This window comes from Amaranthus tricolor, chromosome 2, assembly GCF_026212465.1.
Source record: "Amaranthus tricolor cultivar Red isolate AtriRed21 chromosome 2, ASM2621246v1, whole genome shotgun sequence".
NCBI lineage: Eukaryota > Viridiplantae > Streptophyta > Magnoliopsida > Caryophyllales > Amaranthaceae > Amaranthus > Amaranthus tricolor.
The window spans coordinates 31847879-31874512 of NC_080048.1; the positions used below are offsets into that span (position 1 = coordinate 31847879).

Sequence of the window (26634 nt, forward strand, 5' to 3'; positions counted from 1 at the left end):
TGCTACTTTGGAGTTTGAAATGATAAAAAACTCAGTCCAAGAGAGAAAATCAGCCACTATAAAACCAGAAATAATAGCAAGATTTCCGCTATGTTAGCATCAAGAGCCCTAGCAGAGAGGACAAAAAAAGAGTGCTAAGACCCTATATGAGAGAAGTAGACAACCCCAATGATGCAAAGGTTGGAGGTTGGAAGGAAGGAAGCATCTATTTGAATAAGCAAACCCTAGGTAGGGGCAGAGTCAAGAGGTGCGAGAGGGTTAGAGTCAGGGTGCCCCTGAAAAGGTTGGAAAAAGAAGAAGCTTAGAGCAGAGGCTTTTGTGTGGTTGAAAGAAAGGGAAATTGGGGGATTAGATTTGGAAAAAACCATGCTATTCTGTCGAGTCCACAAGGTCCAAATGGCAAAGTTGAACCAAGTTGGCCAAGGAATAGAGTTGAAGTAAAAAGAGGACCTGAGGTTTAAATCTAACCAAGCAGAAAGCTCAAGGGTGAAAAAATTTTCAGCTAAGGCGGAAAAGCAAAGTATCCAAAACTCTTTAGCTACTAAGCAGTACCTGAGGCAATGGATTGAAGTTTCAACCGGAGAAGGGCAAGAGGGGAAGTCGGAAGTATGGAGGATGGAGCGGTGGTAGAGAGTGCATCTTGTAGGGAGAGCATCCCATGCTATTTGCCAAAGGAAGATAGAAATTTTAGGGGGACATTGTATTTTCCAAATCAGGTTCCAACTAAAGGTTGTGGGCAGTGGTGTTTTAGATTGATGGAGGAAGGAGTAGAGATCATGGGAGTTGAAAAACTTCCCTAAGGAAAGGTTACAAACTATAAGGTCAGGACTTGATTTAGAAATGGGTAAAGCCGAGATATGATTAATAAGCCAGGGTGAAAGGGGTAGGAAATGCAAGCTTTGTTGGACAACTAAACACATATTAAATGCAATTCAAATCCCTAATTTGAAAAGAAAATTAAATAGCATAGTTGGTTTGAGAATTGCCTCACAACCCACGGGTTGTAGGTTCAAATCCTATTGTAGTTAGGTGCTTATTCATTTTTTAAATGCAGTGCCCTCACAACCCACAGGTTGTTGGACACGTGGATCCACCCATGTATATGAGGAAGACATGCATTGCATACCCAATAATTCTAAGTAAGTTATTTTTTTTAGTTTTTACGGTTAGTTGTTAGTGATGTTAGTAAATATGTTGATGGGTCAAATTGTGTTAGTAGATTATATATACTTTCCATTTTATAATTAGTACCTACGATTACTAATACCCCGTTGGTTGAGAAGCAAAAGGACACTACAAGGAAATGCTCAAATAGTAACGACACAACTGCAATAGAATATATGTTCATCGTGGTTATTAAAAATTGCGACGGATTTTGCGATGACAAATGAGTTATTGTGCTTTTTTGACTTCTGATATGGATTGGTCGACAAAACTGAAGTTCATCACGGGCTTTATATTTTCCGACCTAGTTCCTTTATTTATCTTAAACCATCACTAGCCCAATCTACTTAACCCTAGTTAACTCCTTTCTATCACCTTCTCATCTTCATTCTTTTTCCAATACATTCAAGCTTCAACAATAACCACTTCACTCTCCTCATTCTCTCTTCAATTTCATCAATCTCCCTCCTCATTTTTTCTTTCCATTTTTTCTCATCAGTAGAATCAATCTTTATCTTTATCTCCACACATTTTTCTTATGTTCTCTCACTTTTAATTTTATCCACGCAATTTAGTGGTTCCTACCAATTCTTAATACTTGTATCAATTTTTAATATTACTTAGAAATGGAGGGAGTACGTTAATCAAAGGTTTTCAACAATTAACTTTTATTTAAGATTGTGACATATATGTTCCCTTGCATAGTTAAAATACTTAATTAGTCAATGCTTATGAGAAGCCTATTCATAATCATGTACCAAAATCTCGGGGTAGAGAAAAGTTAATTGAGATTCTGTTTATTTTTAATGAATTTTAGAAATTAATTTTTTTATTAATTAAAAAGAGCGATTTTCTTAAACTCATCTTAATTTTGATTTTAAGTATTGTAATTAAATAAAAAAAACTCAATACAATTTCTAATTACATAAAATTAGTTTTATAAATAAACATTGAAAATTGATTTTTGTCACAGTTGGAGTAAGTATCACTTTTTTCAGATAAGGTTCTAGATTTAATTCTCATTCACCCCTTTATTTTCCTCAGCCTACTATATAATAAAAAAAAGTTATTTAAGAATTACATTCACCTCCATAATATTATGAAGGGAGAAAAAATTGATGAATTAGTAGCTAATAATATCAAGTATAAACGTTTGAAGGATCGAAAAATTAAAAATTAAGATGTTGATTATTTTTAGAAATTAAGATATTGATTTTTTATTCTTTTGAGATGATAAGATGGTGATTGTTGATGATTCATAAATAGGTGAAACTTAAATGACATAAGAGAAGATACTTGGGAATACAAAATAAAAGAAAAAAACAAGAAAAAAAATACAAACAATAGCATTTGATTATATGGCAATTGATATGTTAAATAAAACTGTAACAACTTGCTTTATCTTATTAGTATGTTATTCTAATATGATTTTTCATATATGGCTGAAGCCCTTTAATTTGAAGGGCTCTGTACATGTGGCACTCTATACCCTAAAATCGCACCTGCTATATCTGCACCCTATCGCTCCTTAAAAAGGAAAAACTTTTCTCTCTACTAAAAAAGAAAAGAACCGTACTCAAGAACAAGGTCCTTTGAAGTACCTTTGGCTAGCCTATATTGCATTTCTTGACAAAAACACTTAAGTGATAATCATAAATTTAATGGATGAAAAACTTTTGAGTGAAGGAAACTACTTTAATTTGGCTCATCATGCAACTCGTCAATTAATGTGGCTGCCCAAAGATTATCCATTTTGATTTTGTTTGCACCGATGTACGTTCTCCATTCTTATCTTCACATTTTTCGCCTCTATATATATAATTCTTCATGCAAAAATAATAATAATAGAATCAACATAAATTTCTATATTTTAAACTCTAAAGATTATGAAGTGCTTCAATTTTCCCAATTTCTTCTATCTTTTTCTGTCCCTTTCTCTCCTATATAATCTTGCTACTCCTGCTTTGTTGTTTCAGGTGTGTCCATTATCATTTACCAATACTATTATGACCTTGTTACGATTTTAATGTGATTTGTTAGTTATAGGTGTCTTCCTAAGTGAGATATATTTCATTCATCTTTCTCTCTTTGCAGGGCTAATCCTTTTAGGGATTATTTGCATTGAGTAGGTGCGCACATTCCTCTTTGCCCTTTCCTTGGAGGGGTAAGGGTATGGTTTGTCCGCTACTTTCTTTCTCCGGAGTACAATATATGCGAGATACTGAGTTGATGACTATAGCTATGACTAATACATACAGAATAAACTTCCATGAATCATTATCATACTTTATCTTTTACGAACATATATTATCTCATAGAATATACGTAGATATTAGCTAGTTCAAAGGTTCGTGTATTTCTAAGGTTCGAGATCAAATTAATTTGTCTACGTACATCTTATCCATTGTAACACTATTCACTAATAAAACATTCCAAGTCAATGCTCAGAATGGGCCAATAAAATAATTATATGATAAATTGTTACGGCCTAACATTAATATCTTTGTTATCAGGGATTCAACTGGGATTCATGGAATATGAAAGGAGGATTGTACAACCATTTACGTAGTTTAGTTGATGATTTGGCTAGAGCTGGTGTAACTCATGTGTGGCTTCCTCCACCAAGTCATTCAGTTTCACCGCAAGGTATAATTTCTTTTGCACCGAAGTTTTTGATGATCAAGTAAAAATTTCATTGTAAGAAATATTTACTTTTTTGATATTTTAGGTGGTTATCCTGAAATTTTTAGCTTTTTTTATAAATATTTTTTTAAATTTACATAGTGATTTTGTGTTTTCAACTTTCCTATGTGGTAAATAAAATGTTTAGTTTTTGTTAAATTAAGTACTTATTTTGACTGAATTTCGAAATATGTGGTCAATTAGGGTAATCACAACGTTTATCTTTGAAAAAAAACCATTATGTAAGGTAAAAATAGCTAGCGTAAAGTTAACAAAAAAACTTCTCTTTTTGTCTAACACGTAGAAAAATTCAAAGGTCAAGGTCACCACATGGATTAAAAAAATATTTGTCTACCACGTGGAAAAACCTAAAATTCAGGATTACCATATAGAGTTTTTCTAATTTTTTTAATTACATGATAAGCTAAGAATATGACATGATTAGATGAAAATCGAACTTAGAAAGTTTTATAAAAAGTAACACTTGCTCTGTAGATGAGACAAGATCCAAGATCCAATTCAAATAAGAATTAGTTTTACAAAACTTTTTTCAATTAAAACATTGAGTAACAATTAGTTTATTTCTTTATTATTTATTACTCCATTAAACTAACAATGAAAATTTCCTTTGAATAATTAGAAAAAAAATATTTGCTCCAAATTAATATATATATATATATATATATATATATATATATATATATATATATATATATATATATATATATATATATATGTGTGTGTGTATGTACATATATATATGTGTATGTACATATATATATATGTGTATGTGTATATATATATATATATATATATATATATATATATATATATATATATATATATATATATATATATATATATATATATATATATATATATATATATATATATATAAATAAGTGAATTGGGTCTTTGTCTTTATTGAAACAAGTTTTTTTTTGATAAAATCTTGAATTCCATATTTACCATTTTGTTTCCTTGAGCCTGTGATTAAAAAAAAAGCTATATAAGATTTTTATTTAGTGATTGCTCACATGTCTTTTTTCTCATTAAAAACATTAAAACTTTTCTTTTAACGCATCAAACATGTGACATGTTACCCTGAAATTATAGATAAGTTGTAACAAAACCATGGTTGACCTCACATTTCAACTTATTAAATATATATCTCCTTCTCGGTAAGCGGATGAATGCACTTCAAAGACTTTTTACATAAGGATAAAGGCAATATGCATTAATATAAAGAAAAACAAAGAAAAACCATTTTTTTCCCTATAGTATTTTTATTTATTTATTTATTTATTTTTTTACATTGAAACATCAACTGTTAGGATCCTCGTCTAGTCATTATTAAGTCATGTAAACACACGTATCATTGTCCATGGAAAGATTCTGCATGCAGTAATGACGGATAGCGTTACGTAGCTTCCAGTTATTAATACCCGTAAGGGTTGACTAGTGCTTTAGATGAGAGGGGTAAATTATATATACAATATACTAATGTAGAAACAATTAGGATATGTATCGACTTTACAGTAAAAATTTTTTTGCTGTTTTCAAGTTCTAATTAGGAAATTTTTTTAGCATACCATGTAATATCTTTCTGATTAGATTAGTTTAATTAATTAGTTATAAAAAATTTTAAAAATGTACCTTATTTACTAATCTTTTACCAAATACAATCAATTAAGATATTTAATATCTTTTAATTACAATGGATGATTATCGGATGAAATATTAGTTATTCATGTAAAAAATAGACTTTCAATAAAATAATTTTGTACATTTATAGTTTCAACATAATTAAGGAGTTATATAATTGATTATAAATTTTAAATTAAATAATTTATAAAGGCACGGGAATCTATCTAGTTATTGTATGTATCACAAACATATTTTTACGTAGCGATAAAGAAGTTGTGTCTCGTAATTTTTCACAAAATGGGTTTGGCGATAATTTTGACAATAAAACGTATTGTTGCTAATTTTATCGTCGCTAAAAAAATATTTTTTCGACGTAATTGTTACTAGCCTGGTCACAAAAACAAAAACTTGTCGCCTAATTTGTCCCTAGCAAATTTTCGGGTTGTAAAAAAATACATAAATAATATTAAATAATAATAGTAATTATTATTATTATTATTATTATTTAACAATAATAACAAATATTCAATTATTTTTGGTAAATAATAGTCAAAACCTATATATAATTAACAAAAATAATTAAACAGAAATTTAATATATAATTAAATTAATCATTGATCAAAAATACACAATACAAAATTCCAAAAAGTAGATATATATTACAAAAATTATTGTTTAAATTAATATATATACAAAAATCAATGGCGTCTAAACAAAATACTTAGTAATAACCACCATGAGTAGATCAAATACTACCACCATTAGAACTATGTAATCCACGAATCCACCGGATCCACCATGGCTTCCTCCATATCACCACCCCTACCATGATGATCACCTCCCTAGTTCACCCACATAACTTAAAAATTAATTACAAAATTCTGCCAAAATCAAAAACATTGCATGTTAAAAACAGAAACTATATATTCTACAAAAAAAAAGCCATAAAAATTCAAAAAAAAAAAATTAACTATGAAATTTATTTAAAAAAAAAAAAACAAAACCAGCCATGAAATAAACATAAATTTACAATCAGGGCCGACCTTGGAGGTGGGCGAGTAGGGCCACTGCCCAGGGTCCCGAAATCTAGCGTAGGAGTATGAAAGTCTGCCGCCATTAACGAGGGCTAGTTATTTGACAGGGATGAAGAGGAGGATGAAAGTGCGTGTTCATTCACTTGTTTATGGGCTCAATTTCTTTGGGCCGTTTTGTATAAAATATCAAGACCAATTGGACTAATTTAATTAACACCTATTTTAGTATTATAAATTACACTAATTTCCTATTGATGTCGTTTTTCTGTGAGACGATTTTAATTGAGTCAGCTCAAACTAATTAAAAAATAGCTTCCTGTACAAATGAGAATTCAATTTTGATTGTTTTTTCATATGTTTTTCTACTAATATACTTGTCTCACCGTAAGACGGTCTTATACAACATCGGCTAAACAAATTATTGTGTTAAACGATCCTAACATGAGACATTCTTTATGCATGGGTTGAATTACTCAACTAATACAATTATTAGCATATTTGTTCCGTATTTTGAAGTCCTCTCATCGAGTTTTTTAACGATTAGAATTTTATTAATCTAAACTTAAATTTTAAAAGACAAAGTTGATTTCTTTTGATAATAAATTCCATTATTTTAAAATTTTAAAGAGAAAATGTATTCTATATTAATAAAATTTTATATAATTATTGAATTTCACGATAAACTATAGTTGTTGGAGAGGTCTATGTCAATAAATTGTTATATAAATATTAAATTTCTTATTTGTGTTAAAAAAAAATATTAAGGGCCTTATTATATATATATTTCGCCCCGGGCCCTTTAAATGTTAGGGTCAGCCCTACTTATAATGTATGAAAATTTCGGCAGCCATAAAAGTAAACATAAATTAAAAAAAGCCCATGAATATGAGCATGAAAATGAACAAAATGAGACAAAAAAAAGTCATGTACTTGAACATAAAACATTAACATGAACGATGAATAAAATTAGCCATGAAATTCGACAACAACAATAAAAAATAGTTAAAGTATGAGATTACATGTGGAAAGGTAAGGAGAAATCACCGGGGAATCGCCTGAAAGACGCCGAATTGAATGGTGAGACATAAAGAGGAGGAGAAAATTTTAGTAAGTAGAGAAAAGTTGGAGAAGAAAATGAATAGGTTTGAAGAATGAAATGAGAAAGGGGATAGAAGTCCAAATTTAAAATTTGGATAAAAGTTTAGCAACAAAAAGATTGTGGCCTTATTTGTAACTAACTAGCGACAAAGCATTTTTGTCGCTAACAAGTTTAAACAGAAATCGATTTTGTCTCTAAAATGAGTTATTTTTGTAGTGGGTCATTGTTATTGTATTCAGTGTATCCCACCCATTAAAAATTATTATCAGTGTCTGAAGAGGGAAAAAAGGCGACAACGCATACCCATCAAAATATACGGACAAAGATTGTTCACTCAGCTTGAGCAAACATGTAATTATGTTGACAAGGAATGGTGATTGATGACTTCTTTTTATTTTCATTTAATTCTCTTACACTTATTATTTTAAAAGATTCCTTTAAAAACTTATTGAATTAAAAAAAATGAAGAGACATATTGAAAATGACTTATACATCAATTACTCTCACATTAATTAGTTTAAAAAGTTCTTTTGAATAAAGTAAATTTGCACGTCAATTTTCAGGATATTTGCCGGGAAGATTATACGATCTGAATGCATCAAAATACGGAAATCAAATTGAACTAAAGAGCCTAATAAATACATTCCGTCAAAAAGGGATCAAAAGTGTGGCTGATATCGTAATAAATCACAGAACAGCAGAGAACAAAGATGAAAGAGGTATATACTGCATTTTCGAAGGAGGAACTTCAGATAATCGTTTAGATTGGGGTCCATGGGCTATTTGCCGAGACGATAACCAATTTTCAGACGGGTCGGGGAATTTGGACACCGGAGACGGATACGAACCCGCCCCGGACATCGATCACCTAAACCCGCGGGTCCAAAAAGACTTAATCGATTGGATGTATTGGCTTAAAACCAAATTAGGGTTTGATGGTTGGCGATTGGATTTTGTAAAGGGATATTCGGCTAACATAACAAAATTGTATGTGCAAAAAACTAAGCCAAAATTTGTGGTCGGAGAATTATGGGATTCATTTAGTTATGTTAATGGTGCTCCGGATTATAATCAAGATGCGCATAGAAATGAGGTAGCGAAGTGGATACGAGATTCCGGTGGAGGGGTTGTTTCGGCTTTTGATTTTACTACTAAAGGGATTCTTCATTTTGCTGTTGAAGATCAATGGTGGAGGATGAAGGATTCTAATGGAAGGCCTAGCGGACTTATTGGAATTGCTCCTAGAAATGGAGTTACTTTTATTGATAATCATGATACTGGGTCGAGTCAAAATCTTTGGTCTTTTCCGGCGAATAAAGTTATGCTTGGATATGCTTATATTCTTACTCATCCCGGAACTCCATCAATAGTAAGTAATCCATAAAAATTTGTTTTAGTAAAAATTAATTATAATAAGTCAGTAACAATCAGAAAAAAATCAGTTTTAATCAATAAAAATCAGTTACAATCAGTAAATATAAGTTTCAATTAATATAAATCAGTTACAATCGGTACTCAATCATTAAATTAAATATTTAAAATTATTGTTGTCTTTTATTACAACCAAACAAAATAGTAAAAAGGTCGTTAGAAGTGTCGTTCCTAGCAATTAGTGCGTCCTATGCAAAATGAGATCATAAATACACTTATAGATGGTTGATTTTCGTCTTTAATGAGTGCTTTTTGAAAATTTTAAAAGATTTATTTGAAAAAAATTTGATAGATATATGTCACTTAAACTTTTCTAAGAGTACTAAGTAAGTTAAAATTACACCTAATGAAATATGCATGATGAGTTGAGGTGTTAGTGTAACTAAAGTTACAATTTTAGTACTTGACAACATTGCTGAGTTGAGGTATATGATCCTTTTTTAACTCTGGGCAGTAGCCTATTAGGCAAATGTCTATTTTGCCTTGGGTTTGGAATGACTGTGGTGGTCAGAACATAATGCTTTTGCTAATTAACGTTATTACAATTAGTATGATGATTATATTGCATTGTTGCAGTTTCATGACCACTTCATTGATTGGGGATTGAAGGAAGAAATAATAAATTTAACAAAAATAAGAACAAGAAATAGGGTGCATGAAACAAGTAATGTCAATATAATGGCCAGTGATCCAGATTTGTATGTAGCGATGATTGATCAGAAAATGATAGTGAAGATTGGAACAAAATTTGATACAGCTCAACATATTCCATCAAATTACAAGATTGTAACCTATGGAAAGGACTACTGTGTGTGGGAGAAGCAAGCCTAAGATCTTAACCTTCCTTTATTTATGATGAATTTTAATGTACCCTTTTTTTTTTTTATAACATCTTGCAAATCTATTAATAAATAATCAATATGTTGTCAAATAAGATTGTCACGGTCTGTTTGATTATTGGAAATAAATGGTTATAATAATCACATTATCACAATCTAGTTAGAAAATTACTTGATAATGTTTATTAGTTGTGATCATGCTTACTCTACTCTTTTGAATATAAAATTGAAAAATAGATATTAATAATTTAACTTTTCATTCATCCGCTGCGAATAATTTTACTTTTCTAATAATCCAACCTTTGTGATAAATTTGCCCATAACATACCGTATTATTAGCTAACAATAGGTAATAATAGGATATGCTGTTAGCAAACTAAAATAAAGGTTAGATTATTCACAGTGAACTAAAAACAAATGTTAAATTATTAGAAAATAATATAATTAAAATTGGATTATTCACAGCAGATAAGCAAAAAATTAAATTATTAATATCAATTTATTTATTCTCATCCAATATCACTAGAAAATGTGATGATGAAAATTTTGAAGAAAATTGCATGTTATGAAACCTTCACAATCTTAATGTACTCTTTCCCTTTTTTTAACATGATGCAAATCTTTTAAAAAACATTAATTAATTGATTTGTTGTCAATCGAAATTGTCATAGTCTGCTTGATTATTGATAACGAATGATTGCAATTAGTATGATCACAATCTAACTAGAATATTACTTGACAATGTTTATGTATTGTGATCATGTTTATTATATTATTTTTTATATAAAATTTGTTCTCATCCAATACCGCTAGGAAGTGTACATATTTGGTAAAAAAAAAAAAAAATTTGTTAAGAAAATTGCATGCATGTTATGAAATCTTCTTTACTACGAAAAATATTGAAAATAACAAACTTTATAAAAACAAAAATATACTCTCTCAATCCTAACTAGAGTTGTTCAAACATGATCCAAACTGAAATCCCAAACCACACCTAAAAGTTATCCGAACCAAAAGTGTGTTTCTTTTTGAGTTTTATCAAACTAACATTACACTAACCAAAGTTGCACCGAAATCAGTTGACAATCGAAAATGAGAAAACTGAAGCCTAACTGCAACCGATTTTTACAACCGACATATAACCGTTAACCGTATTTACCCGAACCTAATAGTGATCAAACCGCGTCATATCTGACCCGAATCATGTACGAAACTGAACTGATCCGGCTAACTCCGACTTAACCCAAACCGATTTTTAATCAAACTGGTGTAAACACGAACTATTTTTTTAACGAACTGTTGTAAATCCAAACCAATTTTTAATCGAAAACAAGTTGAAACTCCAAAAAATTTATGATAATATTTAGTTTATCAAATGATTTAAGCAAATTTTAATTAATTTGAATGTTTAAATACCGTTTTCCAGTATTACAACAATGTAAACAATTTTATTAATAATTTAAGAAAATTCCTCATGAAATTGAGCAATGAAGTGCTAGTCTTCATGAGGTAATATATATTTGCACTCATAATTATTGATTAATTGATTAGATTTATTGTCTAACATAACATTATTTGAAAGTTTAGTGCAATTTATGAGGATTTGTAAAATAGTAAGCCTGTTTTTAAAAGTTAGATGGTCATGTTTGGAAATGATTTGTGGAACAAACCCGGCCGGGTTGAAGAAATATTTTGAGCAAAGTTTGAAAAAGTCAATTAGAGTTGGACACTAGTTTATTTTGGCTCTATAATTTGAAGATATGTTTTAATCCTAACATGCGATGTCTTTTGTTATTTTATCTAAGTTCTCATGTTTTCCTTTATTGACTTGAATTCATTTTTATAGTACGCATTATTGGTCGCTCCTATTTATATTTTCTTTGACGCATATTGTATATCAATTTGATTTTTTGTGTCAACTCCGACCTTGCCAGATACTTCTCAAATCCACGTTAAAAAGGTATTTTAAAGTTGACCAATTGCATTTTAGTGCTATATTTCCTAATTTTTTTTGATGTTATATGCATTAATAAGATTTATATTTTTCTTAATGGTGTGCAATACAATGAAAAAATGGCGTGGGAGCATGAGATCAAGTTCAAGCCCCACATGAGAAATCCTAAGGGTTGGAGAGATATCCAAAGGTGGAGACGTAAATACTTTTGAGGATTGAATTCATCGCATACATTGCTTTATCACAATTTATTTCAGTCTTTTTTTTTTTTTGCATTAACTTTGTTTATATCTTAATTTTTAAAGACAAGCACAAAAACTGCAAAATAGTTTTTAAGATTACTTCATTTTAAGCTTTGTTAAGTATTGTAGAACTGATAGTGATAGTGTTACTATTATTAGAGTTACTTTTTTAGTTACTTGGTGAGTGCTTTGGTACTTTGCCCGGCCAAGGGTATTCAGCATAGAGGATTACAGACTTTCTTTCAGCTAGTGCCTAACCTACAAGAAGGCCAATCAGTGATAAAGAAGAGTAAGCATTGGAAATCCAAGGGTTTGAGAGAAACTCGAAGTCGAAGGTGAAGACGTAAATCCTATTTAGGATTGGAGTCCTTACATATGTTATTTTGTCCCAATTTTTTATTTCTGCATTAACTTTGTTCATTTCTTAGTTTCTTATAGACAAACAAAAAAACCCGAAAAAGTAGTTCTTAAGTGTGTAGTCAAAAATACATGAAGAATTTCATCATGACCTTGAAATGCAATTTGCAAAAACCTATTATACTTATTCAACCTTTCATCTAGAATATAGTTACTTAGGATTCTTAAAGCGATCCTTTCAATGTCGATCCCAGAAAGAGTTGCTTAAATGCATAAAAATAGGAGGATAAATTTGTGTTAGCAGAGATATTGACATAGATGTTGCCCAACATAAAGCGGAGAAATGATATGTTATTGTCATTTATTTACCACTATCGATGGATTGAAATCTGAATCAATGAACAGAGTGCTCAATAATCAAGTCATAGTTCTTATAAACTCCGTATTCCTACCAAAAATAGAAAGTACTCCTACTAAACAACTAAACCTTAACATTCTATTTTTAGTAATAGACAAATACTAAAAGGAAAACATTTCAAGGTGCAAACTGCAAAAATAGATGCCTTAATATAACTTTGCACATAAAAGAAACTTGCTACACAAATGAGCTACTGCTAGAATTTTTACAAGATATGAAAGTTACGACTTGGCTATTATCCGAGTGTATCTGAGGGCCATTTTTTAGGTTGTCAGTCTCTCTCGGGAGCATCTCCGGATGCCTTCCTTGAACTCAGGTTCCCTGGATGCGCCCAAATCTTCTCAAACTCTTGCGAGAGTGCCTTTTCGGTTTTCACATTTTCGGCTGCTTTAAGGTTCATTTTACGAAGAGTCGTAAGTGATCTTCCAGGACTGCCGAGAGTAGGGGTCACACAGAAGCTCGGGGTAGCAAAAGGTGAACCGTAAGGGGAGTGTCGGATGGAGAAAGGACTAGGTGACATTTGCTTTTGGAGAGGAAGACCACCCAATCCTCCTCTACAGAAAACAGATTTGGATTCCGAAGCTGATTGTTTAGCAGCATCATCCACAAATAATAAGTCGTCGATTCTAGCCACAATGTTAAATGCCAAACTCTCCGTTACTCTTGAATAGCTTTCGAGGATTGCTTTTCCAACATCCTGCACAACAGAGTAAACGACCTTCAGCTGCGTCGCCATTGATCCACATAACATAGACTCACACGGAAGTATTAACATGGTTTCTTAATCTCTGAACTCGAGTATACGACGACTCTTGTACGCATCCAACTCAAAACTATCTACAGAGTCATTTATCCGTTTTAAAAAACTAAAGCGTGTGGCTAGGGGTGTTCAATGGGCCGGATACAAGCCGGGCCGAGCCTAAGTAAATATGGGCCAGACCGGACAAGGGCTTTTAAATTTTAATATGGGCTTTATTTGGTCCAGACTTGAAAAGGCCGGCCCGACTCATGTTCATAAATAAAAATTATTATTATCCCCATTGATCAATTTATAATAATTAAATTATTGTTTATGATTATTAAATTGTAGAAACGTTGATAATCCCCATTGGCATTGTCATTTATAATAATTGTAGTAGAGCTCGTTTTTTCTATTTATAAAGACCCGTTTCCGGCCTTATTAGACCCTATTATAGCTCACTCCATTTTATTTGTATTAGAGCCTGTTTTTGGCTTGACCTATTTTTAACCCGGACATTACAAAGCCCTTATAAAAATGGGCCGGATAAGGGCTCAAAATGGGGGCCCAACCCGTTGAACAACCCTACATGTGGCCAACAAATAACCAAATTTCTACCATTTTTAAAGCGCATTTTGCAGCCATTTTAAGCAGTATACACTATACACATAAAAACCTGTTACTAATTTAAGAGGCACCTTCAATAGCAAAGAGAAGCAACAAGTTACTAACCCAGAAATCCTAATCAGTACTAACAAAAGAATAAATGGAGCCTTATAAGTACCTTGTTATACTGAATCTTGCTCATATCTAATGCTGTCTGTGGCAACACAGGAAACCGAATCTTCAGACACCTTAAAAGAGTCTCAGCTCGTCGAGCACGAACCTGATTTTTGTCATTGTCGGTGACAATCCCTTTAACCTTGCCACCCCATGATGGTCGTTTACTTTTGGAGCGACCTGCATGTTTCCTTTGATCTTTAAGTCTCCAAACATGAACAGCTGCCTCAATTCTATTCGCGATTTCCAGAATATGATGTTCTGAAGATAAATCTAGGCAATCAAGGAGACATTCTGGTGTGAAGATCTCTGCAGTTACGTAACGGTAAATGATCTCTCCTAGACAATCTTTACCATTCTGCCAACGTAAAGTGTACTTAGCGTGATAAAAATTTCCAAACAAATAGCTCTTCAACAATAGAAAAAAGGAATCCATGTAGGCGGTGTTTGGTTGTTGCATTTATATTAGCTTTTTGGTTGACTTTTGGCATTTAGCTTGTTGGTTGGTCAAACAGCCAAAAAAAAATTTTAGTAAAGAGCTTTAAGCTAAAATAAAAAAGCTACTCAAGTTAGCTTTTTATATTGGCTTTTGGCTTTTGGCTTGTGGACCACTTTTTCTCTAATAAATAGCCAACAACCAATACCTAATTTACCAAACATCTTCATAAATAACTGCTTTTTTCGGCTAGCTTAAAAGCCAACAAAAACAGCAACATTTTCAAATAGTCAAACATGCCAACTAAAAGAGCCAACAAACAATTGCCAAACACCCCCACAATATAATCCATAGCAAGACAGCTGACCAACAAAACATCAGTTACTCGACTCTATAGAATAGATAAAACAACATTACATCACCTCACGCCATTAAATGGCTCCCACCTAGGCGGGATTCGAAGGAGTCGGATGTACGCAACTTTAACTTTGTAAATGGTAACAAAAAGGTAGTTTCCGATTACCCTTAGTAACAAACATTGCTTCAGCTTCACATAAATAAAAAATGCACATTATTTTTAAATTTTTACCAAGACTCTAAAATAAACACAAGGAATAAGCCATTCATAACAGCTAAATGATTATCATGAAACATGGTAAACTATAAGCCATTTTACCTTAGGCAAGGACTCTAAATAAGCACAAGGAATCTCCATCTCCGAGATGACACTAGTATTAATAGCCATAGCTGCCTTAAGAATCTGGTTCGTACAATCCCTACACTGTTGCAACCTCTTCCTCGCATCCTCGGATAACCCATGAGGCGGAACTTTCGGACATGGCAACCACCATTTATCCTCCTGTCGAACAGATAGCCGACCATTACATGCTACAGTCTTAAGTGGATCTCGATCATCACTCTCACGGTCAGCATACCAAAACTCGGTCTCCTTAAACCCTTCAAGGATACTAAGCAACATAGCATCTAATTTCTTGAGAGCAGGCAAATTTACATACAAATCGGATCTCGGTCTCGTTGCCATGACCTCAAATGAGCCTCCACCCGGAAATTCTTGCATTGAAGGGACTAATTCAACAATGAAGTCACTCACACATAACAACCAATCCATTTCTCGACGCCACATTTTCTTCCTTTGAGTTGATAAAGGCTCTAGTCTCCATAATTCCCCAAAAACAGTAGCTACCAGTTTCAACAACACACCAAAATCAGACATTATTAACTAAATTTTTAATTTAAGCCCAGATTTAGAAAAGCAAAAAGATATTTCTAGATTGTTTCTGACGATTTTCCCTTTGAAAAATTGAAAATTTAAAGTTAGTAATTTACCAGCAAGATTAGTAATAGCATTTGATACAGCAAGTGCAGTACAAACACCCTTACCACCACCAGACATATCCTCACCAACTAACAATTTTGCAAACCTTTCCTTCATCATCTCTACTTCTGTTGACATCACCAAGAACATAATCAAAACCCAGAAAAAAGTTTACTATTTTAGCCAAGACCCAAACTTTTCTTTTTAAATTATCTAAGACCCAAACGTTACAATAACTAATTTTTAAAATACAAAGTAGACAAACAGTAATTAGAATTGTAATAAATAATAAATTTAATCAATTCCTCATTTTAATAATTTTACATAAATTTTGCAGCGTAATTTCTAAAGACATGAAAATTACATTATCATCACAGCTGATAAATAGTTGAATTTTATTAATTGCTAATTTACCAATATTAACATTTAATGGTTAAATAACCCTCTATATGAAAATAAGAAAAAAATATCCAATAAGCTAGTTTTGCCAAAACACACCCTAAATCTTTTTTAGTAACGCTTCATGTTTACAAAATTCTTCAAAAATCCAAACAAAACAAACTGCATCCAAAATTAGAAATACTTACATAAAAAAATTAGAAAATACCATTAGAAAATCAAATCTTATACTAATAATTTATTATCCTAGAAAATACAACCTTGTATATTGCGTAAATCCGTTAAAATGAGTCAACAACATTTCTAAGAAATTAAACAAAAATAGTTAAAAAAAAAAATTAAAAATAAAAATGAGAGAGGAATAAGTACCAGATAAATCAGAGTCTTCAGATTTAGAAGGATTAGAATCATCCCAACGGACAACATCTTTCCCAGAAAATTCCGGAAAAACAAAATGGGTTGTTGGAAAATTAAAGTTTCCAATATTATGACGTTGAAAAACAGCAGGAGAAGATGTAGAAGTAGAAGGAACATCAGCATCAGCATCAGGGTCAAATCTTAGAAGAGAGAAGCTACTAGAACTTTCTGATTCACTTATATCAGCACTTAAACAGTAACTTCCTGTGCCATCTCTGTGATCATACCCATCTTCAGATGAAGCACTCATCATATGGTTAAAATTGTGATTTAATGATGTAGAAAAGTTGAGTATCAGGGGTGCATTGTAAATTGAGTGAGGATGAATGTAGAGGATAAAAGGTGTGGACTGTGGAGTTTTATTGGTGTAGCGGAAGAGTGAAGAAGGGGACAAGAGCAGGAATGATGATAATGGAGGAAGACAGAAAAGGAAAAGGAAAAGGAAAAGGGAATGTGAAGTGGGTCCCACTTTAAGGTACTGAATTCAGTGAATTGCTTTGGCTTTAATTTGTCAGTGTTGTGGGGTTTATCTTGTACCCCTTTTTTCTGGCCAGATTCTTATTTTTCACCATTCTTTTTATTTTATTGTCATTCTTATTTTAAATTAATTTAAAAAATTGTTGAAAATGTCTTTGGACTTAAAAATTTTAAAACTTCTATCAAACACTTCAAACTCACTCAATAACACTTTATTACTTCAAAAAACACAAAATGTACACATAAAATTAATCGGAGCTAAATTGCGATTGAACCTAAGAGGAGTCGTTAACAAAAACTCGAGGTAATTTCTATTTTAATGTAATTAAAAATTATAAAAAAAAAATTTACGAGTCGCACAAAAAGTGCGACTCCACCTAGGTTCAGACGTATTTTTTGTGCGACTCGTAATTTTCCTTTTTTTTAAATTTTGAAATTTCTTTCTGTTAAAACTTAGAGAGATAAGGAGGAAATAGAATGAGTAAAAGTTAGAAGATAGCGATATTTTTACTCATTGGAGTGATTTTTACATTGGTGAACTTCCATATTTATAGGCAAGTTCATCTACAATTACATTGAATGCATTCACATTAGGTTATATTCATTAATTACCTTTCACACTATATTCATTAATTATCTTTTACACTGTATTTCAACACTTCCCCTTGAATGCATTCTAATTATGTAAAAAAAATATTATTACAATATTTCTATTTAATACTGCCTCGTTAAAAACCTTGTCACGAAAAACCCAATGGAATAAAAACTTGGACGAAAGGAAAAAGAGTGCAGTGAGTATGATTCTTCCCCTAAGTTCAACAGATATCTCGTAGATGACACATTTCAATTTTATATACAAGTTGCTCGAATCTCTTTGATGGGAGGGACTTTGTGAATAGATCTGCAAGATTTTCACTTAATTGAATTTGTTTGACTTTTATTATTTTATACTTCTGGAGGTCATGTGCAAAGAAAAGTTTTGGTGCTATGTCTTTGGTTCTATCCCCTTTTATGAAGCGTTCACTAACTTGTTCAATACAACTGGTATTATCTTCAAAAATTACAGTTAGAGAATTTATTATCGAGTTTATCCCACATTCTTCTTAAACGTGACCAATTACTGACCTTAACCAAACGCATTCTCTACTTGTTTCATAAAGGGCGATCAATTCTACATGATTTGATGATGTAACTGTCAGTCTCTGTTTCGTGGATCTCCAAGATATTGCGGTACCTCCATATGTGAATACATATCCATTTTGTGATTTAGCCTTATGGAGATCTGATAAGTATCCAGCATCTGCATATCCAACAAGAGTAGCATCTTGCTTTGATCGATAAAATAGTCCAAGATCTTTAGTTCCTCGAAGGTAGCGCAACAAATGTTTTATCCCACTCCAATGTCTCTTTGTTGGTGAATTGCTATATCTAGCTAATAAATTAACAGCGAAAGCAATATCAGGTCTTGTATTATTAGCTAGATACATCAGAGCGCAGCGGATGAGCTTTGTCCATATGAAATCTTTTTAGAACCTTTTCTGTATAGTTGGATTGGTGCACAAAGATTCCACCCCTTAAGTGCTCTATTTGTAATCCAAGGCAAAACTTTGTTTTCCCAAGATCTTTCATTTCAAATTCTTTCATCAAATATTTTGCAGTTTGTTCAAGCTCTTTGGGAGTTCTAATGATATTTAAATCATCAACATAAACTGCAATTATAGAAAATCCTGATGGAGTCCGTTTAATAAATACACAAGGACTGATTTGATCATTTTTGAATCCTTCTTTCAGGAGATATTCACTAAGATCGTTGTACCACATTCTTCAGATTGTTTTAGTCCATAAAGTGACCTTTTCAGCTTTATGGAAAATATTTCTCGTGATTGGTGGTTTTCTGGCAACTTAAGTCCTTTAGGGGCTTTCATATAAATGTCTGTATCAAGTGAAATATATAAATATGCGGTCACAACATCCATAAGTCACATTTGCAAACTGTTTGAGACAGTTAGACTTATCAAGAATCTTAGTGTAGTCGCATCTACTACTGGAGAATACGTTTCTTCATAATCAATCCTTGGTCTTTGGGAAAAACCTTGTGCTACAAGTCGTGCCTTATATCTAACCACTTTATCTTCCTCATTTCTTTTTCTTACAAACACCCATTTATAGCCGACCGGTTTTATACCATTCGGTGTTTGGGTAATTTGTCCAAAAACTTCTCGTTTCTCAAGTGACTTTAATTCCGCTTGAATAGCATCTTTCCATTTTTTCCAATCATTCCTACGCCGACATTCTTGTATCGTTCTTGGTTCTATATCATTTTCATCAAGTGTTATTTCGGTGGCGATTGAATGAGCAAGTGCATCATTAACAATAACATTCTTTCGATTTATTTTCCTTTTAGTTGAATTGTAATTAATCGAAATTTCATTGTTATCTTTGATATCATTATTTTCTTCTTCTCTGAGATTTTCATCCTCATCTTCAAAACTTGTTTCTTTACAATTCATTGAAGAAGTAATATTGATAACATTTGCCATTTCATTCAACCTTTTGGATTTTCTTTGTTTCAAATCCTTTGAACCAAGTGGTCTTCCACGCTTTCAGCGTGCAATAGATTCATTTTCAGTGGCTTTGTTATAAGTGGGAATTTCAATTCGTGCCAGAACATTTGCAGCTTGAATATATGATTTTGTCACTTGCTTTGTTTCTACAAATGCATCAGGTAATCTGTTTGCAATATATTGATTATGGACAATTTTTCTAACTTCTTGTTCAGAAGCATTCGTTTTTGGATCATATATTTTCAAATGCATTGCATTCCATGTGAGATCTATTTCCTTCTTATTTGGGTCCACTTTCTCTCCCCCTAAGGATGGGAATATTGTCTCATTAAAATGACAATCTGCAAATCTAGCATTAAATAAATCACCAATCGTTGGTTCTAAATATTTGATAATTGATGGGCATTCAAATCCAAAATAAATTCTCATCCTTCTTTGTGGACCCATTTTTGTACGTTGGGGTGGCGCAATAGGGACATATACTACACATTTAAATATTTTCAAGTGTCATATGTATTTGGTTCTCGACCATGCACTAATTGCTGTGGTGAATATTTATGATAAGCACTTGGTCTTAATCTTATCAATGACGATGCATGTATTATTGCATGGCCCCACGCAGATGATGGAAATTTCGACCTCATTAATAATGGTCTTGCTATTAATTGGAGTCTTTTAATCAATGATTCAGCCAGACCCTTTTGAGTATGAACATGAGCTACTGGATGTTCTTCGTCAATTCCAATTGACGTACAATAATCATTAAAAGTTTGAGATGTAAATTCTCCGGCATTGTTAAGCCTTATTTGCTTAATTGTATAATCTGGAAATTGATTTCTCAATCGAATGATTTGAGCAAGTAATTTCGTAAATGCCACATTTCTAGTTTGTAGGAGACTTACATGTGACCATCGTGTTGAGGCATCAATCAATACCATAAAATATCTAAATGACCCAGAAGCAAGATTAATTGGCCCACATATATCTCCATGAATTCTTTCTAGAAACTTAGGAGTTTCAGTAGCAATTTTATTTAAAGATGGTCTAATTATCAATTTTCCTTGTGAGCATGCAGAACATGATAATTCATTTGGTTGAGGAATTCTCTTTTTCTTCATTGGATGTCCAATTGAATTTTCAATAATTTTTCGCATCATTCCCACACCAGGATGACCCAATCAGTCATGCCATAAATTCATCATTTCTTTATTATCTAACTTTTGGTTAGACACCATGTTTATCTAAACCGGTTTTATATTAATGCGATATAATCCCAATGAGTATGCTGGTAATTTTTCATGAATGCTTTTCTTGCCGCATTTTTCAAATGTGATGCATAAATACTCAGTATGATTTTTCGGTCATTGTTTCTAAATGATAACCATTTTGGCGTACGTCTTTGAACTTATGATAATTCGTCGAGATTTCTTCGAATATCAAGCATCATTAATTACTAGTTTTGTCCCATTAAGAAGTATTATTTGAGCTTTTCCATATCCTTCTATTAGTGTAGTAGTTCCTGAGATTGTGGTGACATCTGCTTTCATCATCTTCAACTCAGAAAAGTTTTCTTTGTGCTTTAGGATAGTGTGAGTTGTTCCACTATCTAGGAGGCATTGATATTTGAATCCATTTTCAAACTGATCCATATCTTCATATTAAATAAATAGATAGTTAAAATAAAATTTCATTAACGTTAGATGATATCAATACATAAAAAGGAGATTGCATATAAAAAGGAAATACAACTAAATAAGCACCACAACATTGTTAATAAAAATTCAAATATCTTCGTCATATTCTTTATCATTTTCATCGCCATCTAAATAAAAGTCTTAAAGGTCAAGATTAGGCATTGACGTGCTTGCTTTATTATAAGGATCGACATTAGGCATTGAGGTGCTTGCTTCATTAAAGTTTGCTTCCACACCTTTTCCCTTTTTCTTTTGGGAAGCTAGATACAACTCCACCAAATGTTTGGCAGTACGACATGTACGTGCCTAATGCCCTGTCATGCCATATTTGTAACAAATACTTTCTTTTCTTTCTTGATGGCTATTTTTATTGTGATATCCAACTTGTTTTCCCCTTCGAGAATTATTATTATAATGACCATTTTGATAATTTTGGGGAAAGTATTCTCTACTGAATCCTTGAAACTTTCTACCATGTCTATTAAAATTTCCACGACCTTGTCCTCGTCCTCGTCCTCTTCCTCTGAAATTTCTGTGTCCTCTACCACGATTATTATAATTTCCACAACCTTTATTTTCAACAGCATGTGCTTCAGGCACATGTGTTTTAATAGAGTGTGTCTCACGGATAGTTTGAGATCCAATAGGTCTCATATTATGATTTTGCCAGACAAGATCATTATGTTGTTCAGCCAGTGAGAGTACTACACTCAGATCTGAATATCTTTTGAAATTTCTTTCCCTATATTGTTGTTGCAGAATAATGTTTGATGGATGAAAAGTAGATAATGTGAGTTCAATCATTTCTGCATCAGTCACCGGGTGCTCACAATATTTCAACATTGATGCAATTCGGTATAATGTTGAATTGTACTCACTGAGAGTCTTAAAATTAGAAAATCTTAAATTCTTACACTCATGGCTAGCTTGTGGAAGAAGCACCCTTTTGTGGTGATCAAATCTTTCAACAAGAGAGTCCCACAATGTTTTGGGATCTTTTATGAATAAATATTCAGATTTAAGGCTATCGTGAATATGATGCCTCAAGAGGACTAAGGCTTTGGCCTTTTCTTGATCTGTAGCTACCTTTATTTTGGTAGCTTGAGTTCCATCTATTGGATCCTTTTCTTTTACTTCCAATACAGTATGTTCAAGTCCTTGAGCTTCTAAGTTCATGATGGCATCTTTTTTCCATTCTAAGAATTTTTGTCCAATTAAGTCTAATATGTTGAATAGTCTTTTGGTAATTTCTGCCATACTTGCTACATAATATATAATTGTTTTGTAAGTATATGACAATGCAATAATTCTTATATTTTCATAATAATAAACCATTAGAAAAAATTATGATGTTTTAATTTCATAATCTTCTCCCCCTTGGTTTATTATTATGAATTTATTGTAGATAATAAATTTAGGAATAAATCAAGAACAAGAGAAATAATAATAATAATAATAATAATAATTATAATAATAATAATAATAATAATAATAATAATAATAATAATAATAACAACAACAAGGAGAAGAACAAAAAAAATTAAAGACAATAAATGCTAAAGAGAGTAAAAAAGAATAGCATTTACATAATATATTAGTATAATTTATTATACAAAATGCACTAACAAACAAAAGAAAATATGACAAAGAAAATCATATGCATTTTGTTTCTTCTTCTTCAAATTAAATTACTTCTTAATAATTATTATAATTCCTAATGCTACAAGAAGGACCACCAAACCCATAATTAAGGAAATATATAAATTGAGTTTGGCAAAATTTTCTTCAAATCTAAAAGTATGGGAAGAGGAAGAAGATGGATTGTTTTTGTAATGGTGGTACATTGTCGGTGGAAGGAAGAAGGAGAAGGAGGGTTTTTGATGTAAAGAGTAAAGTTGAAAGGATAAAGGGTATGTGGTAAAAAAAAAATTTGGGTAATCCAATTTTAAAGAGGGTTATCCCTAATTGTACAATATACCGTATTGTTTATGTATATTTAAAAGAAATACGTAAAGTAAAAGGTAAATAAAAAAATGCACATGGATATAAATGCAAATACTGCAAATAAAAAAATGCACATATAAATATACGAGAACGAAAAAATAATGCTAACCGTCCATTTAGGCAGTAAAAGAAAAACAATTAGCCAGCCATATAGGCGGTTTAAAGAGTAACAAAAGAAATAAATAATACTAAATGGATGGTAAAAAAAATTAACCAGCCATATAGGCGGTATAAAATAAAATAATAACAAAAGCAATAAAGTGTCTTTGTCATCCGTAAAGGTGACGTATTTGTCCAATAAATTATTTTATGGGTCATTTAAATTTATCTTGCAACATTTAGTACTTGTTTCTCCCTCATCATCTTTGGTTCTTTTATTACTTGGTGAGGGTTTATTTGCAGTTGATGTTGTTGGCGCATTATTAGTTGGTTGTGTTGATGAATTATTTGTTAGTCGTACTGGTGGAATATTAATCGGTGGAACTAGTGGATTATTAGTTGGTCGTACATGTGAATTACGAGTTGGTGGTACTGGTGGACCATTAGTATTATTGGGATTATTATGTCGGAGCTGATTTAAATCAGTCCTTGCTGGGTTTGTAGTGAAAGGTATGGAATTATGCGAAATATAAAAATGTGTTAGAAACACCTTGGATGACGATGTTGATACCATTTGATTGTTGGTCCATTTGTGGGTACCGATGAAGAAAAATGCTTAATTAGGTTTTAAAAATATTACCTTCTTGATTATTAAGGGTAGAGCTGGTGCTGATAACGTGTTAAAACTTAGAGAGATAAGGAGAAAATAGAATGAGTAAAAGTTAGAAGATAGAGATATTTTTACTCATTGGTGTGATTTTTACATTGGTGAACTTCCATATTTATAGGCAAATTCATCTACAATTACATTGATTGCATTCACATTAAGGTAAATTTATTAATTATCTTTCACACTATATTCATTAATTATCTTTCACACTATATTTCAACACTTTCGTTTAATTAATTTATTTTTTAAGTTATTCTTATTTAATAAATGTTGTAATAAATTATTTTATTTTAATATATTATTATATTATGATAATATTATTATAATAATTAGTTTTGAATTTTAAATAATTTATTTAAATGTTTAATTATTTTTTAATATAATAATAACATATTAATTAAAATTTAGTTGTTAATTAATTTATAATATAATAATTGTTAATAAAATTTTATTTTAGTTGTTAATTACATTTTAATTGTTTAAAAATTTATTAATATAATAATTGTTTATTTGTTTATATGTGTGAATTATTTTAGTTGTTAATAATTTATATGATTGTAAGTGTTTATTAAATTTACTTAAATGTTTATTAAATTAATATTGTAAGTGTAATTAAAATGAATATAACTTAATGTATTTTTTTATGCTTTTAATTTTTTATTAATAGTTTATTAAAATATGAAAATTGTAGTAAATGGCTGGAAATCAGGGAAAAGGAAAAGGCCTTTTTTGAGGGTTACTGAGTAGCAATAATTCTAGGCCGAGTTTACTGAGAGGGGGGTTACGGGTTCTACAAGGCGAGCCAGGTAGGAACAGGCGGCCAGACATAGTCAGGCCCAACGTTTGAGTACTCCGGACCATGTGCGTAGTCGCTTTGAGCGCCAGACTAGCCTGCGTAGTAATACGATCGGCTCAGGTGATGATGATACTGATTACGATGAGTCTGTCAGTCGGGAAGAGTCTATCGGTCAGGATGAGTCTGTTGGTCATCCTGTTGATTTGACGCTCGACAGAGGGCATGCCGGTCAATTTAAGGTTATATTTGAGGCACTCACATTCTACGAACATGGACTGGTTGATCACATCACCCCAGCCCGAGGTCCCTACTGACACCAGTTTAATACCCAGCTACGGTGGGCACGTAGCGAAGGTTATATTTGAGGCATCGGAGCGCACGCCACCAATTTTGGATTGTCGCCCTAGGAAGAGGACATTGGTGGCGATCATCAGACTGCAGGACATGTCTGATGAGCTGTACGGGATGTTACATGCCACTCCTCTAGGTCGTCTGTCGTACATAGTGCACCATCACATTGATAGTGCTCTTATTACGGCCTTTGTGAAGAGGTGGCAGCCTGATACCAACACCTTCCACATGCCATGGGGGAGATGACCATAATGTTGCACGACGTGCAACGCATTTTAGGAGTTGGCATTGACGGTTCACTTCCCGCTGAACCTGCTGTTAGCTACATTTTATCTTTATTTTTACCCCTATAAGTGGCTTGTTTAGCGTGAGGAAACTACATGTTATTGCATTGGTGTATTGGATTTTACGCTTGTTTTATTGCTTTGGTATTTTATTTCATTTCAGGATCTAATCATATACACTGAGCACAAACTAGCCCCTTTAGTTGCATACATTGCTCACCTAAACACCGAGGGCTCAAAGAAGCGAAACATCATGAACCAAGCCACAAGAACAAGCCAAAAAGAAGCCAAAATAGATCCGCTCGACCTGTCGAGCAAGTTGGCTTGGGTCGAGCGAAGTGCATTCACATTTCCAGAGCTTCTGATCATCAGTAGGATTTAATTCAGGAGCACAGTACATCTGCCTCGACTGGTCGAGCACAATGGCTCGGGTCGAGCGGAGTTGATTTTTACATTCTGTCCCATTCTTGAAGTTTCTGATGTTGAACTTGGAGGTGGCTCGACTGCTCGAGCGGGATTCGCTCGGGTCCAGCGAAATGGGCGGCAGCAACATGTGCGATCTTTTTAAAGCATCATTCGAGGTCCAATTATATTTGTTGCTTCTAATTGCTTCCGCCAAGACTGCCAGCCACCCTAGCCTATCCACTAGGGGTGGCACCCCCCCTTCCTATAACCTAGGGGTGGTGCAGCAATCATGAAACAACCACCCCCCACTTATTTT

The 26634-nt window shown here is 32.3% G+C and overlaps 2 protein-coding genes across 2 annotated transcripts; one reads left to right on the forward strand and one right to left on the reverse strand.

Annotated features, from left to right (window-relative positions):
* The first annotated feature begins 146 nt into the window (after window positions 1-146).
* Window positions 147-9992, forward strand: LOC130805720 (alpha-amylase-like). The gene is made up of 8 exons (XM_057670505.1): window positions 147-283; window positions 572-716; window positions 1055-1139; window positions 2575-2633; window positions 3048-3140; window positions 3678-3810; window positions 8190-8995; window positions 9634-9992. The coding sequence occupies exons 1-8, from the start codon at window positions 147-149 to the stop codon at window positions 9886-9888; spliced, it is 1713 nt and encodes a 570-aa protein (XP_057526488.1). The 3' UTR covers window positions 9889-9992.
* A 2847-nt stretch (window positions 9993-12839) lies between these two features.
* Window positions 12840-17457, reverse strand: LOC130805153 (rop guanine nucleotide exchange factor 1-like). Its single transcript, XM_057669818.1, has 5 exons — window positions 16927-17457; window positions 16170-16286; window positions 15499-16022; window positions 14391-14744; window positions 12840-13564 (listed from the first exon to the last, which is right to left on the reverse strand). Exons 1-5 carry the CDS (start codon window positions 17225-17227, stop codon window positions 13139-13141), a joined length of 1722 nt encoding a protein of 573 aa, XP_057525801.1. The 5' UTR covers window positions 17228-17457; the 3' UTR covers window positions 12840-13138.
* Window positions 17458-26634: the final 9177 nt, after the last annotated feature.

Coding starts and splice junctions, on each gene's coding strand:
- LOC130805720 (XM_057670505.1), top strand. CDS start 147: ATGAGAGAAGTAGACAACCCCAATGATGCAAAGGTTGGAGGTTGGAAG. Junction 2,634..3,047: donor CCTTTAATTTGAAGGGCTCT/GTACATGTGGCA, acceptor TAAACTCTAAAG/ATTATGAAGTGCTTCAATTT. Junction 3,141..3,677: donor CTCCTGCTTTGTTGTTTCAG/GTGTGTCCATTA, acceptor CTTTGTTATCAG/GGATTCAACTGGGATTCATG.
- LOC130805153 (XM_057669818.1), bottom strand. CDS start 17,227: ATGATGAGTGCTTCATCTGAAGATGGGTATGATCACAGAGATGGCACA. Junction 14,745..15,498: donor ATTTAGAGTCCTTGCCTAAG/GTAAAATGGCTT, acceptor TTACGTTGGCAG/AATGGTAAAGATTGTCTAGG. Junction 13,565..14,390: donor GCAAGATTCAGTATAACAAG/GTACTTATAAGG, acceptor TCTGTTGTGCAG/GATGTTGGAAAAGCAATCCT.